Source organism: Episyrphus balteatus, chromosome 1 (genome assembly GCF_945859705.1).
Source record: "Episyrphus balteatus chromosome 1, idEpiBalt1.1, whole genome shotgun sequence".
Lineage (NCBI taxonomy): Eukaryota > Metazoa > Arthropoda > Insecta > Diptera > Syrphidae > Episyrphus > Episyrphus balteatus.
Window position 1 is genome coordinate 88,122,135 of NC_079134.1, and position 16,166 is coordinate 88,138,300.

Here is a 16,166-nt window from a genome sequence, read left to right on the forward strand (position 1 = left end):
ACCGGCGTAGTAAAAGACGATCACATTACAAAAACAGGAGCATGGCAGTGTCGGCAATTTCCGAAAAACGTTTTCGCGAGATTTTCATCAAAATTTCGAGCATTATGGAAGAAGATGCATTGCTATCACGAACAACACTACCCCGCCAGGCAGTACTGCTGTTACACACAATACTGATCCTGGACCGATTAGAAATAATCTAGTCAGAGCTATACGGATTCCGTTTTGGCTATTTCGAAGTCCAGTGACCGATTGATGTCTCTAAAACTGGTGACGGAAGGAAAGGTGTGGAATATAGTCAGTGCATATGCTCCCCAAATTGGATGTGAGCAGGTGGAAAAGGATGCATTCTGGCTAGACTTCCACAACCTAGACTTAAAGGCATCCCAAAGAAAGAGCTTTTGTTTGTGGGTGGAGATTTAAATGGGCATGTAGGGAACGGCAACGAACACTATGAGGAGTGTCATGGAGGCTTTGGATTCGGAGCTAGAAACCCTCCTGGTGAAGAAATTCGAAGCATGTGCAGGTCACATGGTCTTACAGTGTTGAATACAATTTTCCTTATAGCAGCGGTGGAAATGAAACACAGAATCGACTACCATCTTGTATCTAGTTTTATGAAGCCGCTATTGAAAGACTGCAAAGTGATATTAAGAGAAGCGATCGCCCAGCAACACCGTCTCCTACTGATAGAATTTTTTATGGAGACGAATGCTGCAAACAAACAAAGAGAGGTTATCGGGGGAATTAAGTGGTACAACCTGGACAAAGAAAAAGGCGATGCATTCATCTCTGTTATAAGAAATTATCTGTGCGAAACCATCAGCAGGCTACAAAACGAAGAGTGCAGAGTACAAAATATGTGGGACTCTCTGCAAAGAACTTGCTTGGTGGGGAAATATCTGATCCAGGTGCTGATGCAAACCAGGCTCTCCAGGAACTGCGACATGCTAAGCTGAACAGAGGTGCAGCAATCTTCAAAATTGCCGCTCAAATGAGAAGGAATGCTCAGGAAATTCGCTCATCAAAGTTCATCAATTATACTCAAGGCCTACTACTTGTGAATGACGACAGTATTGTGACGATCTCTTAAATGAGCAATTTCTCAGGATTACTTTCCAACAGCCGAATCTAATTAAGAAGAAGTACCCGACCTTACAGTCGAAGAAGTTAGCGTGGCGGTGAAAAACTCCAAGAAAGGAAAAGCGATTGGTCCAGACGAAATACCCTCTGAGTTCTGGAAAAAGATGGGAGACATTTGGTGTAAATGGCTCACGATTCTCATCTCCAAACTCATTAGTGGTGACCAAATGCCAAATCAGTGGAGAGAAAGTTATCTTCTCCCAATCTACAAAGGAAAGGGGGACACACGAAACTGCGACAACTACCGATCGATTAAGTTGATGTCACACACCATGAAGATCGTTAAACGGATTTTGGATGGCCGACTGCGAAAAATAATACTGCTGTCTGATGACCAGTGCGGGTTTGTCTCGGGTAAATCAACCGACTTACAGAAACCCAGTTTTTTCCAGGGTCGTTATGGATGGGATTTTTGGTTTGGTTTTTTAACGATGCGAAAAGTTATCCCCTAAGTTACAGAACATGGGCACTGGCCAGTTGAGAAGAATGAAAAAGAAAAAAATACTCTGCACTTTGGTGGTGGTTTTTGTATCTTTTTTTTGATTTTTTTTTTTCAACCTTTTCCGAGTAAACAGCAAAATAATTAACAACGTATTTTGATGGTGGAAATTTTTTGTGATGTGTCGAAGAGTTTGTGTTGTAGATTGTTTAGAGAAAATAGTTTTCACAAATAACACTAGGAAGATTATTTATTTTTTTAAATTAAATTGTTTTATTTTTCTTTTCTATTCTCCAAATGGAGTACAGAACATTTTTTTGTTTGCTTAGCTATTATGTTTCTGGCCCTTGTCCCGAAACCATTTCCCTAGGAATTTTAGTTTAGAATATGTCTGAATATATACAGGGTGTGCAATAGAGAACCCATCCATGGGGGTAAGCCTTGTCGTGGCGGATGGGCTTACGGTGACTACTACTATGAAGCTTAGAGCTATGCGATCGCGAAACTTGTTTTCGCAGAAGGGCCTCCCATGGTCGACAAGTCGAAGCGGAGTAGGCTGTTGCTACTAATTACCCCCCCAACGAAGGAGTGTTCCCACCAAGGCACTTCCAACAAATGACGGCAGCGGAAGACTTCTTTCTTAGAATCAACGGTAGCGTCACCAGTTCCAGTAAGGCCGAACTACTTGGTGAACACCTTATACGAGCTACTCAGACATATTCAGAGCACAGGTCTATAAGGAGCGGCTTAGCCAACCTCTCGTCCTTAGAGTCATCAAAGGACCTGGCCCTCCAGGTTGGGGGCTTCTGCCGTCGGGGTAACTGCCCGACCAGAAGTAGGATGTAGTTATGGAACGACGTAGTTATGGAAGCCTCGGAAACGGACGGATTTACTGATGACGACCCTAGCAAACGAAATAAGGACAACGAATTTCGAATCTGCACGTGGAATGTTAGGTCCCTTAACAGACCTCGTGCAGCCGAACAACTAGCGGAGGCCCTCGACTGCTATAGGGCAGATATAACTGCCATCCAAGAAATGCGATGGGAAGGGCCGGGCAAGAGAAAATTGAAGACCCACGATATCTACTACGGCGACTGCAACCGGCAACAGAGCACATTTGGATGTGGATTTATCATCGGAGGCAGACTCAGGCAGAACGTCCTGAGTTTTAACTGTGTCAACGAGCGCCTCACCACGATCCGCATAAAGGCTAAATTCACCAACATAAGCCTGATATGTGCTCACGCACCCACGGAAGAGAAAGACGATACCACCAAAGATAATTTCTACGAGCTCCTCGAAAAAACCTACGAGCAAATCCCAAGCTACGACATTAAAATTGTCCTGGGTGATTTTAATGCAAAGCTAGGAAGAGAAGATATCTTTGGAAGCACAGTCGGAAAGCATAGCCTGCACGACAACACATCCGATAACGGATTCAGGCATAGCAAGTACGCGTTTCCCGCATCTCAAGATTCATAAAGGGACATGGAAATCTCCAGATCAATCAACCGTCAACCAGATTGACCATATTGCGATCGACGCTAGACATTCCTCCAGTATTATGGACGTCCGAACGTTCCGAGGAGCCAACATTGACTCTGACCACTACCTGGTTGTATCCAATGTACGGATGCGGATTTCCAGACCATCGCCAACACAAGGAAATACTGTGAGGAAGTTTAACGTCGGACGACTACAATCGCCAGAGATTGCCAGGTCCTATTCCGATCGCGTCTCGAATAACCTCTTAAGAAGTCCTACGCCGCCAGCAGCAAGTATAGATAACCAGTGGCAGCACTGCCAAGAAGCCATTAGAGATGCCGCCTCTGAAGTGCTGGGTTTCACAAGGCCACCACAACGAAACCCCTGGTTTGATGATGAATGCTGGCAAGCACATGCAGCTAAACAGAAAGCATACAAAGCGGCGCTGCACAGAAGGACCAGAGCTGCCAATGAGCTCTACAAGCGGAAAAGAACAGAGGAACATCGGCTTCTCAGGAGAAAAAAGAGGCAACACGAGAAAGAAGCGATCGTGGAAATAGAGGGATGCTATAACAGGAATGAAGTTCGTAAGTTTTACCAGAAGGTAAAAAGAACATCTCAGGGGTATAAACCTAGAACTGAAGCCTGTAAAGACCAACAGGGAAACATCGTAGTAGAGACACAAGCGATGCTGAGAATATGGAAAGATCACTTCTGCAATCTCTACAATGGCGATGACGAAGCCAACCCCGCCCAAAGACAGATTGCACCATTCAATATCGACGATGAAGGCCAACATTTCCGTCCCCCCGACCTGGAAGAAGTGAAGGCAGTCATATCCAAGCTTAAGTCAAACAAAGCCGCTGGAGCTGATGGCCTTGCTGCCGAACTATTTAAAGCAGCAGGAGATGACCTGGTTAGGAGCATGCACCAGCTCATCTGCCGAATATGGTCGGAGGAAAGCATGCCCATAGAATGGAATCTCAGCATCGTGTGCCCGATCCTTAAGAAAGGAGACCCTCTAACCTGCGCCAACTACAGAGGAATCAGCCTCCTTAACATCGCATATAAGATCCTCTCTGCCGTACTATGTGAACGTCTGAAGCCGTTCGTCAACAACCTGATAGGTCCTTATCAGTGTGGCTTTAGAATAGGAAAGTCCACCATCGATCAAATATTCACATTACGGCAGATCTTGGAAAAAACCCAGGAACAACAAATCGATACCCACCACCTGTTCATCGATTTTAAAGCCGCGTATGACAGTATATACAGAGATGAATTGTATAGAGCTATGTCTTGTTTTGGCATCCCTGCAAAGCTCGTCCGGCTGTGCAGGATGACGATGGAGAATGCACGCTGCTCCGTCAGAGTCGGTAAAGACCTAACCGAAGCGTTTGATGTCGAAAAAGGTTTTAGACAAGGCGACGCACTGTCATGCGATTTTTTTAACATCGTTCTTGAAAGAATTATACAGAACTCAAACGTCAACACCAGAGGCACCATCTTTCAGAAGTCCGTTCAGCTGCTTGCATATGCCGACGATATTGACATAATCGGAAGAACTCAGCGTGATGTCAATGGCGCTTTTGTAAGCATTGAAACGGAAGCGGCAAAAATGGGTTTAAGGGTCAATGAGGGCAAAACCAAGTATATGCTGTCGTCAAAAAAGGACACACAACACCGACGCATTGGACAAAACGTCACCATCGACAGCCATAACTTCGAGGTAGTAAAGGACTTCGTCTACCTAGGCTCCGCTATAAACACGGACAACAACATCAGCGCTGAAATCAAACGGGGAACTACTCTTGCCAACCGCTGCTATTATGGTTTGAGAAGGCAATTGACCAGCAAAGCCCTCTCTCGAGCAACTAAGGTGTCCCTATACAAGACCCTTATCATCCCAGTCCTGCTATATGGTGCAGAAGCATGGACTTTAACGAAGGCGGATGAAAACATCTTGGATTGTTTCGAGAGAAAAGTTCTTCGTGCGATTTTTGGTCCCGTGTGTATTGATGGTGATTGGAGAAGAAGGTATAACAACGAGCTTTACGGGTTGTACAAGGACGCTAACTTAGCCAAGAGAGTGAAGGTGCAGCGCCTGAGATGGCTAGGTCACGTGGAGCGCATGGACAACAATGCTCCGGCCCGGAAAGTTTTCGACTCCAACCCAGAGGGACGGCGCAGTAGAGGAAGACCTCGTCTGAGGTGGCGCAACCAAGTGGAAGGGGACCTCAATCAACTTGGCGTGCGCAACTGGAAGCAGCGAGCTAAGGATAGAGCTAGCTGGCGAAGCTTGTTGGTTGAGGCCCAAATCCACAGCGGATTGTAGCCGCCTTACGGCGCTGGTCACCCTAAGTAAGTAAGTGCAATAGAGAATGGATAACCCTAAAACGGCTGATAGCTACACTTATGACTGTTCTAAAAACATATAGAAAAAAGTTCTATCGCAACCAGTTCATAAAATAATGGCTTTTTTTCGTTCAGTGTATTTTAAATTTTATCATCTTATGTTTTCGTTCACTACCACCACGAATGGATGAATTTTATTTATTTATTTTTTTTTATCATTTTCTACAATAACTGTATGAGTACATAAAGGCTTTAAAAACTGCATAGCTATTGCACATTTTCCTTAAAAAAATTTTGAAATCTGTTTTTCGATGCAATATGTGAAAAGAGTATTTTATGAAAAATTTTAAACACCTGTGGTATAAAATAAATCTATAGAAACCTAGGTGGCCAACTTTCTTAAAAATATTCTCGTCTAAGGGGAATATATATTCAGACATATTCTAAACAAAAATTCCTAGGGAAATGGTTTCGGGACAAGGGCCCCAATCGGAAAAATAGCGAAAATTTCCATTTTTTTTTTTTGCTTTCCCATATTCTTAACCATCGAAGAACGAAATTCAAGCTAAAAAAATAATGAAATTTCAGGAACTTTTCAGTTAGGAGTTCTTTTTCAGAGTAGGTCTGATTATGATGATTACAACTCAACTTCAACTTTTTGAATCGTTATACCTAAGAAACGGTGGGTCTTAGGAAAAAAAGTGTCATGACACTTTTTATATATAATAATCTGGTCTACAATTCTTGCATTGAAAATTGTTTGATAAGACTTACCGTTTTTGTGACCTTTGACCCCCGTAAATTTTTTTCCAGGCCTCGGATCGATGAGGACTTTTTAGATTTAATTTATGATGGTGTTTTCAACAATCCTACCAATTTTCAGCTTGCTGGGAATTAATGTAACCTCGGATGTCTAAATTGACCGGACTATTATTATTCAAATTTTTTTTATATTTATATATTTTAAGCACTTAACCACTAAAACGAAATAATTTAAACTAAAACACACAAAAAAAAGCCACACCGCCATGTTTGTAGTTTGTTTTGTTCATCAAAAAATGTAAACACAAATTGAAAAATAAAAAATCAAGAAACGAAAAATATAAAAATTACTTTGTATTGTTTTTGAAACACTTTTTTTTATTATTTTGTTCATAAAATATTAATTTATTTAAAGTATTACACCACTAAAACGAGATAAATAAAAAAAAAAAAAAAACAGAAGAAAAAAGTCACACCGCCATGTTTGTTTACGTTGCGAAAGGAACAAATAAAGAAAAACAGAGAAAGCACTACTTTTCGACAACCGATGTCACTCGTTAAAAATTTCCTCTTTTCACCGTCTAAAGTTATACCGCTAGTAGAGCTAGAAAGAAGTGGAATCAATTTTTTTCAATTTGTGTATGGAAAAGTCAAACGACTAGCAGTCCATATATAGTAGGTCAATGGGTATGTAGATATATTTAATTTGCTTAGGTATCCCTAACTTGAAGTTTTAAGCTGACCTAAATTAACTAAAGTTAGTTTATATTGGCCGTAGTATTCAAGCAAATTTAAAAAAAATAAGAATAAATCGTTTTTCAGAAAGTGAAAAAAAAAAAACGAAAACGATACAAAACAAAAAATAATAACAAATTATACTTACCTGCTTATTCAGCCCTATCGGCAATAAAGTTTCCCTGGAAAAATTTCTCTATTTCGAAAAATCGGTATCGACAATACTTTTCCCATGGAAAAACTTCCTAGGAAAATATTCCCCTACAAAAATACCTATCGGGAATGAAGTTTCTCCCCCGAAGTATTTCTGTCGTTGCTTTGATAGGGAACAGATCTTTTGAAGCTAAAATGTAAGTGTTTTTCTTTCAAAATAGAGTATTAATTTGCAGCAATTTATTGTATTTGCTTATTTATCATCCTTAACAAAAAAACATAGCTTAAAAAACCACGGATGAAGAGTTGAAATTTTTAATGTCTGTGGGCGTAGACTCCAGGCAAATAATGGAATAATTAGTGACTCTCATTAAAATAACAGCTAATTCCATGTCCATCTAAAGAAACACACAAAAAGCACTAGTCAATTTAAAAAAAAAGAGAACTTGAATCGCCGGGAAATTTGTGATACTGTTTGGCACGTAATAAAAAAAACTTATTAAATAAAAAGCAAACAATAAAAATCAACGAAATGTATATATTTTATATACTCATACTAACTATTAAACATTTTAATTGTTGTACTTTTTACTTTTTGTACCAAATACAATCAAATTAGAGCTGTCAAAATTTTCGAAGACATATGTTCAAAGGTTTTTTTGTTTTTTTAAGTTGGCTGTACTTCTTTCCCAAAAACGAAATTCCGATGGAGATTCCCGATAAGGAGAAAAATTCCCGGGAGAGAAAACCTACTCCCGGGGAAATTTCTCATGTGAGATTGCCGATAGGGCTGATTGACATACGTACATAAATCGCGTAGTCGTTGTCAAGTGTGGTTTCGTATTCCAAATGATGTATGTTGCACTTTGAATTTAATTTAACCTCTTTTTTTTTTAAAAAGAAAAAAAACAATAGCTGCGCCAATGTTATATACCTTTCGACAGTTATACTTTCGCAGGGATTAATATTCGAACTAATAAAAAAAATATTTATACATATAAATAAAAAGATGTATTAATATTAAGAGTTAAAATTATAACTTTATTTCTCGTGGAATCTGTTCTTTTATTAAATTTACAGCCATGGATGCCATGCTGGATCCATTCGACAGAGATTATCAGGATTTGATGCGGATTGTAGAAGTGAATTTATTTTGCTCAAATCACCTTTTTCAAAATTTGCAACATCATTTAAACGAAGCATAACAGCAGCTACTATTTTAGTTACTATTCTAATGATATTTTCCATATCAATTTTTTGAACAGATTCTAGAGAAATCTCACCACTTGCATCGAAAATGGTTCGTTCATCCTTAATTCTTTTTTTTTGTTCGCCTATTATTTCATCGAGTAATATAGCTTGTAGTATGGAGGTAAGTTTAAAATTTGGCTGAACAAAGCAACGAGCAGTCGCAACTATAGACGCCGAAAGCGGTCCAGAGATTCCAATTTTGGTTACAAACTCGGTAATATTCGGAGTAAGCCGGAAGGGAACAGGCCGGTTTGCATCTAAGTCACCAGTTCCGTCATCTACGTCAAATTTGTAATAGGATATGTTCATCAGTCCAGAGTCTTGGTGTAAGTACATCATATCAGCATTTAGACGGGTGAGATGGAAAGCATATTCACACAAGAACGCAAGTGAAAGTTGAAGCGTGAACTAGAATCAAATAGAAAATATAAATAAATAGTTATGTAAATGTTGAAGTTGTTATTTTTAAAACTGCACTTATAAATGTTCAAACAGATTCAAACTTTTTACAGATGAAAAAAAACTTAGTTAAGTCTTTACAGGGGCTCAATTGGTTAAGTCATTGGCAATAGATGACAGTCGCATTGCAATTTTTGGTATGTTTCATTTTAGCGGTTTCCTTTACTTCAATGAGAGAAGTCTTTTAGTTCATATTTTTGCACTTTTGAAGGCTTTGTGTTCTTTCACGCCACAAAAGTGTTAACAAATTTTACTCCAGAGCAATTTTAGTATTACGGAGTACTCCGGATTTACTCCACATTTTAAGTCAGATTTACACTTTTTATAACACGGGCTTGCACACACACATAAGTGTGTGTGCACACACACATATTGAGTTTGACATTTAAAAATCTTGTTTAAAAATACGAAAGGTTTATCTACCAAAGTTTTTTGGTATTAACAAAAATAACCATTATGAATGTATTTTCTGATATTTTTCACTTTTTACAACTTTTTCCAAAATAAAATTGTAAACCAATATTTAGAATGTTTAAGTCCGTGTACTTCATCAAAAAAAAAAAAATCCGTATGCCAGATAAAAAATACATTTTTAGTTTTATTTCCTACATTGGCCACTTTTTGCAGAAGCAAAAATGTAAAAACGGCACTGACAACAAATGAACGTCAGCGTTCTGGTATATTTTTCATTGGTTTGGGAAAGCCTTAAGATACCCACGTTTGAACACTTACTTAAGACTCCTCCTCACATGTGCAGTAGAAGCACATTTTACCATTTTGCAGAAACGAAATGGTTTGGGAGGGGTTTTATAAGAAAACGATGCTTTTTTTTTAACTCAAGAGCTATTAAATTTAACAAAGCCAAAATTGACAGCTATCACTTCGGTCATGTTTACAGATAACAAGAGAGACAAAAGATGTTTTCATCAATTTTCTTTTAATTGTTTACCCAAACTGTAGTTGTATTATTTCTGAAAAGTCAAGAATCTACTCTCTTAAAATACGGAATCAAATTATTACACACACAGATTTACAACAACAACAAAAAAAAAACAATTTCTGTCTTGTGTTCTTTCTCTCCAAAAAAAGGAGTAAACCCGGCGTATGCTCGCAAATAGAGTGAAGGAAAACGCCATATGAAAATCCCCTTTGGTTGAATTCAATGCGTTCTAATTTTCAATTTTGTAAACTTTTTCTTTTATAAAAAGAAAAAAACGCTGTGAAAATTTAAATGATTTTATTTTTATCACTTCACAGTTTAAAAGATCGGGAATTGACCCCCTGGACAAGTTTTAAAAATGATAAATAGTACAGGTAAAAAAGTTCATTAAATCAACAAATAAAAAAAAAATTGTTACACTCATGAAACTTGGTGTTGAAATCTTCAAAAGATTCTATGAGGCCCGGAAAACGCGTGCTCATAGATATGTGGGACTCTTAACCACTAAAACCACCTCCTCCTCCCGATTGCAACTAAGTTCAGATGGAACTTATCTAGCAATTTATCTTTCTCGAAGTTAAGTTACGTGTTGTAGGTAACTTTCCGGTGAAAGTTCCTACTGATGATATTTAGAAATAGCTAAATAACATTATTTTTTTAATTAAATCATCAAAGTAATGGTTCAAATTTTGTTATAAAAAAAAGTATTTTATAGGAAATTAAACAAATAAAATCTATAAAGCTTTAAATTTATATTAATCAATGCCGATATTTTGAAATAAAGGAATTAGATTGAAAAATTTCACTGTACCAAATCGGAAGGTTTAGTCCTTCGCAAACGTCGTACTAAGTTTGTCTCGTCGAGAATTTCTATTATTGTTCTATTAGTATGTTCGACTAACCGTTTTCTATGCTTTTGGGCAAAAGTTTTTATTTCTTCGCGAACCGTGGGAATTCCAAGATCCCTGTGAAGATCTTCGTTTCTTATATACCACCGCGCATTTACAAATGATCTTAGTAATTTATTTTCAAAGGTTTGTAACCTATTTAAGTTTGAATCGCGGGTACAATCCAAGAGTTGAATACCATATGTCCACAGTCTTTAGTACTTTTGTAAACTAATAATTTGTTTTCAATACTAAGTCTAGAATGTTGTCCGAGCAACCAGTCGTTTCTCTTAATTCAATATTTAACTGATCACATTTATTTTTAACATGCGGTTTCCATTTTAATTTCACGTCGAGAGTCATCCCGAGATATTTTGTCTCATTTGCAAACGGGACCTGAGTAGTATTAATAAAAACAGGTAGTCTATTTATTTTCTTATACGTAAAGTCCACTTGGACTGACTTAAATTCGTTAAGCGCTATTTGTGTCATGTTTGTGTCCATTCATTGACATTGTTAAGAGCATTTTGCAATTTACTTGTCGATTCGTTAATTGTTTTGCCTACTGCAAGTATTGCGGTGTCGTCAGCAAAAGTAGCTACAATTGTGTTTTGTGTTTGAGGTATATCGCGTGTGAATAGAACGTACAGAATGGGACCTAAAACACTACCTTGTGATACCCCAGCCACTATTTCCCTAAAGTCTGAGTAATCATTTCCGTGCCTAATGCGGAAAATTCTGTTCTCTAGATATTCTCTAAGAAAGGTAAAGAGTCCTTCAGGTAGGACTTGTCTTAACTTGAATTTGAGACCCTCGTGCCATACTTTATCAAAAGCTTGAGACACATCTAAAAAGACCGCTGAACAAATTTTCTTTTCTTCAAGAGCTTTCTCAATGACATCGGTGATTCTATGTACTTGATCAATCGTCGAGTGCTTGCTTCTAAAACCGAACTGGTGTTCAGGTATAAGACCTTTTTCTTCTATTATTGGCTGAAGACGCTGCAAAAATATTCTCTCAAAAACCTTCGATACTACAGGAAGCAGTGAAATGGGTCAGTATGATTTCTTTTCGTGTGATGGTTTGCCAGGTTTCAAGACCATTATTACTTCTGCTACTTTCCATTGGTTTGGAATATATTCTAACCTAAGAGTGGCATTCATTATGTATTATCATAGTCAACAATGATTGTATTTAACCCCTCTACAAAATCTCTATATCAATTCTCGGTTCTTAGGTTATCGTACATTCCCCTCAAAATCTTTCTGTTTTACTTGAGTAAAACTAAAAATGCGAAAAAAAAGATAGATTCAAATGGCCATACTTCGGTTAATTTTCAATGAAAAAATTTAGTGAGCACAGCATTTTGAAATTTATTCTTCTTTTTTTTCTTTAGAGCAATGTTTATTTCTATCTCAACCCAAAAAAATGTACCACTAAAAAAGCAAAAAAAAACTCAAAAAATCGAATTTTTTGATATTATTTTATAATTTTTTCGACTGTTTTGGTATGGAAACTTTTGTTTTCAATTTTTAAAAAACATTATTCTAATAGGAAATTCAATTCTTTACAAAAAGTTTTGAGTGCAGTATATCAAAATTTTGCTCGGTTTACGAGATATATTGAAAAAACCAAAAAGGGGACCCCTGTATTCAATTTCCACCCTCTCATTTAATAGCACTCCACGGTTTTATCTTCTCTTATAACCCACTGAACGATTCCTGCAATAAAAACCCGTGAACGTCTTAGTTCCTTATTGCCCTGTTTTTTTTTTGGTTTATGTCGAAATATATCAATATATCATATTTTGCTCGGTTTACGAGATATATTGAAAAAACCAAAAAGGGGGCTTTTGCACCCCTATCTTCAATTTCCACCCTCTCATTTAATAGCACTCAGCGGTTTTATTTTCTCTAATAACCCATTGAACGATTCCTGCAATAAAAACCCGTGAACGTCTTAGTTCCTTTCTAATTGACATAATCAATAGCCTATTATTAAACCTTTCCGTGGGAGCATTTTAAGAATTTCCGCAGTAATTAAGTCGTATCCTGGAGCTTTTTGTGACTTTAGCTTTTTAATTTCTTTGTTTAATTCGGGGAGCGTAACATTTCTTGTGATGAAGCTTTCACATGACGTTATATTCATATTTATGCTTTCAATGCTTGCCCATTGAATGGTTTGAATGTTTGCTCTAGGTAATCAGCGAAAACATTTGCTTTCTCTTTGTCGCTTCTTGCCCATTCATTTTGGTCTTTCATAATCGGAGGTGCTGGAAGCTTAGGTTTTTTCGTGGCTTTTATAGCTTTCCATAGAGAGTAGTTAGATTCTTTACCTACCGTCAAATTTTCAAGGTAATTTCTAGCTTCGCAGTTCTTAAAATCTGATATCATTTTTTTAAGCAAATTACTGAGGTGATTTAAATTAGCTTTGTGTTGAGGAGCACGAGTTTGCTGCCATTTCTTGCGAGCTTTTCGCTTTTCTGTAAGTACCTCTTTTATTTCTCGCGGATATTTAGTATCTTCAAAGTCTGATATTTCTCTTTGGTAAGGGGTATTGTTCCATGCGGCTTTTTGAACGATGTGTACGAAATTATCTACCTCTTCCTCAAGTTCAAGAGGCGTTTGTAGTGACACCCTTAATTCGACATTATCCTCGATATCTTTCTTGAAGCCTTCCCAGTTTGTTTTACCGTTTGTTAACCTAGGTGATATTTCAATTTTAACAAGACTTTCGCTCAGTGTGAGAATAATAATTGTCAGAGAAAAGATCAAAGCATTCCGTTTCTTTAATTCGATTTGACGGTATTCCTCTGACTATAAAGAAATCAATCAGGTCAGGTATTTTGGAGGAATCTGCCGGCCAATAAGTTGGTTTTCCAGTAGAATGAAAGTCACAATTATTCTCCATACCGACTTCGTATAATGCTCGGCCCTTTTGAGATATGCATCTAGAGCCCCAAAACGTGTGTTTAGCGTTAAAATCGCCAACAATGGTTAACGTTGGTGTAAGTGATTTTAGTAAGTTTGAAAATTCATTTCTATCGATTTTGTACCGCGGAGGGCAGTATATTGACGAAATATTCAATGCATTATGTTTAGTTTTAACCTGCACACTTATAAGGTGCATCGATTCAAGTTCAAGCTTTGAGCCAGTCGAGTGTTTGATACATTCTTTTATATATAATCATGCTCCGCCCCTTGCTTTGTTCGACGGATGAATTGCGTGGTAATCTAAAAAACCGTTTATATTGCAATTTGAATATTTTTTAACATGGGTTTCTGATATCAAGCAAATGTCAATATCTTGTTCCCGTATGTTTTCCCGCGCATTTCACACACCTAGGTTCTTTTTTGCAATAGGTTTGCGTGTGGTTGAAACCTTGACAGCGTTTACACTGAGGTACTTGCTTTGTACGGTTTCTTAGAGGTTCGATCTTAACAACGAGGTTAAGTATTGTTTTAATTTTGTAGATTTCCTCTAGTTTTTCTGTTTTATCAAACGTGAGTATGAATAGTGGGAGGCCACGTTGTTGTATTACGACTGTTTCTTTATCTTTTTGTTGTTTTCCTTCTTGACGATGTTTTCAGCATTTAAAATCTTGTAATTTTGTTCTTTAAGATCACTGATGACATCATTTTTTTGGCATGAGGAGTGTTAGCCCCTCGCCACGACGCGTAGAGGTCTTTCCGATTTGTTTTCGTATGTGTACCACTCTACTTTGTCTTCGTTTAGTCTTCGCGAAAGGAGACGATAGTTATCGGAGTCTTTTACACAAACTTTCCACTTGTTGTTATTAAGCGAGATAACTTTAAAATTCGTCGGCGGTAACGCCTTTAAAATAGTTTGTAATTTATTGAACTACGCAACCCCGACAACATTTTCTTTGCGAAGAATATCGATTTCTTGCTGTGCTTTCTTTAAGACCTCATTTTCATTTCTTAGAAATTGTATTTCTTCTTTCAACTCTTGATAGAGTTGCAATGTTTGGTCGAGCCTTTGACTAAGATCTTTATTGTCTTTTACAAGACTTTCTACTTTCTCTGAGTCTTCTTTTGCACGCTCTGGCGGTTTGGGCGGACTCTTTTGCCCGGATACACTCGATGTGGAGGTGGTGATCGAGTTATCATGGGTTTTCTTGAAAACGGATTTATCAAGTGTTTCAATTGGAATAATTGGCTCTCCCCAGAATCCTTAGAGCCGACCTCCGAAGAGGGTGGATTTTCCAGAAAATCTGAATTGCCACCTGGGGTATTATATCTTTGTGTTTTATTCATTCCATATTTTTGTATACGTCATTCTCAGTATACGGAGGGTGGATTTTTGTCGCCTCTTACGACAGGCATGCCTACCTCGGGTATATTCTTTCTTTTCCCCTACCCGAAAGGGGGCTGAGTTATGTGTGAGAAAAGTATCATAACAGCTGACTTAAATTTTTAAAACTTGGTGAAAAAGTTTTGTTTTTAATAAGAATTAAGAATCTATAAAGTGTACAAAATTATTATGAGTGAAAAGGTGTTTTTTTTTAAGAAATGATGAAATTCGGAAATATGACCACAACAACTGGGAAAAAATTGCTACACCAATGAAAATTGGTAAAAATGTTATATTTATAACAGAAACCAAGAATCTAAGCAGTCTATACAAACATTTTAGGTTTAAGGGTGTTTTTTTTTATCCGCGATGATACCGATAAAATCAGTGGTATAAATGGTACCCTTACGAAATGTATTTAAAATGTTGTCTTTCCCATAGGACTTACGAGTAAAACAAGTGTATACATTTTTTTCATGTGAAAGGGTGTTTTTTAGCTGTAGAGAAAATATGGGTATATTTGAAAAAATGAGTAATACAAGAGTAGTACATATTAGTGGTACCCTATTGAAATTCAGAAATTATGTTAATTTTGAAATTAGAAACAAGAGTCTAAAGTGTCTATAAGAATATCGTGGTTAAAAGGGTGTTTTTTGAGTGCAAACAAAAATGATGGGCCACCCTAATGAAATTCGGTAAAAACATTGATTTTGGAATTGAAAGCAAGAATAAAGAGTTTTCATTGAAAAAATCTAGGTGAAAGGGTGTTTTTTTTCGAAGAGACAGTAAAATCCGTAACTGGTCCCTCTTGTCCGCGAAAAAACACCCTTCCACCCAACTTTTTTGTGGTGTAGGGTCATAAGTCCACGGGCCAAAAGTCCATAATGGACTACTGCCTCACTTGGGTGGGTTATAAGTCCACAAATAAATTATGGACTTTCATCCCACCCAAGGGTATCAGAAACCCACAAAAAAGTGAGCCAGAACTCCATAATGTCGAAAAAGATGTGGAAGGTGAATATTAATTTGTAAAGAATGTTGAAACGCTAATTTTTTTCAACAATATTTGTAAATTGATTTTTTAGTTTTTTTTTATAATTTTTTTTTTGAAAATTTTATGTTTTTTTTTTTTTTCTTAATTGACTCGAGTTTTGTGTGTAAAGCTTATTGAAGTAATTTTCGAAAACTCGCACAAAGCAAAGAAGAACAAAATTTTGTTCAAAAGACGATTAGTTTGGAG

General features: G+C 37.3%; 1 protein-coding gene across 5 annotated transcripts in view; it reads right to left on the reverse strand.

Annotated features, from left to right (window-relative positions):
- Window positions 1-16,166, reverse strand: part of LOC129906924 (transcription-associated protein 1) — a 366,133-nt gene that overhangs the window by 71,060 nt on the left and 278,907 nt on the right. For 4 of the 5 annotated variants that reach the window (XM_055982912.1, XM_055982911.1, XM_055982913.1 and 1 more), the window contains one exon: window positions 8,096-8,734. The exons of the other annotated variant lie outside the window; for it this stretch is intronic. In XM_055982912.1, coding sequence (XP_055838887.1) covers window positions 8,150-8,734 — 585 coding nt within the window. In that variant the 3' untranslated portion in view covers window positions 8,096-8,149. Of the gene's footprint in view, window positions 1-8,095; window positions 8,735-16,166 lie in introns of those variants that run through there. 5 annotated transcript variants of the gene reach the window in all.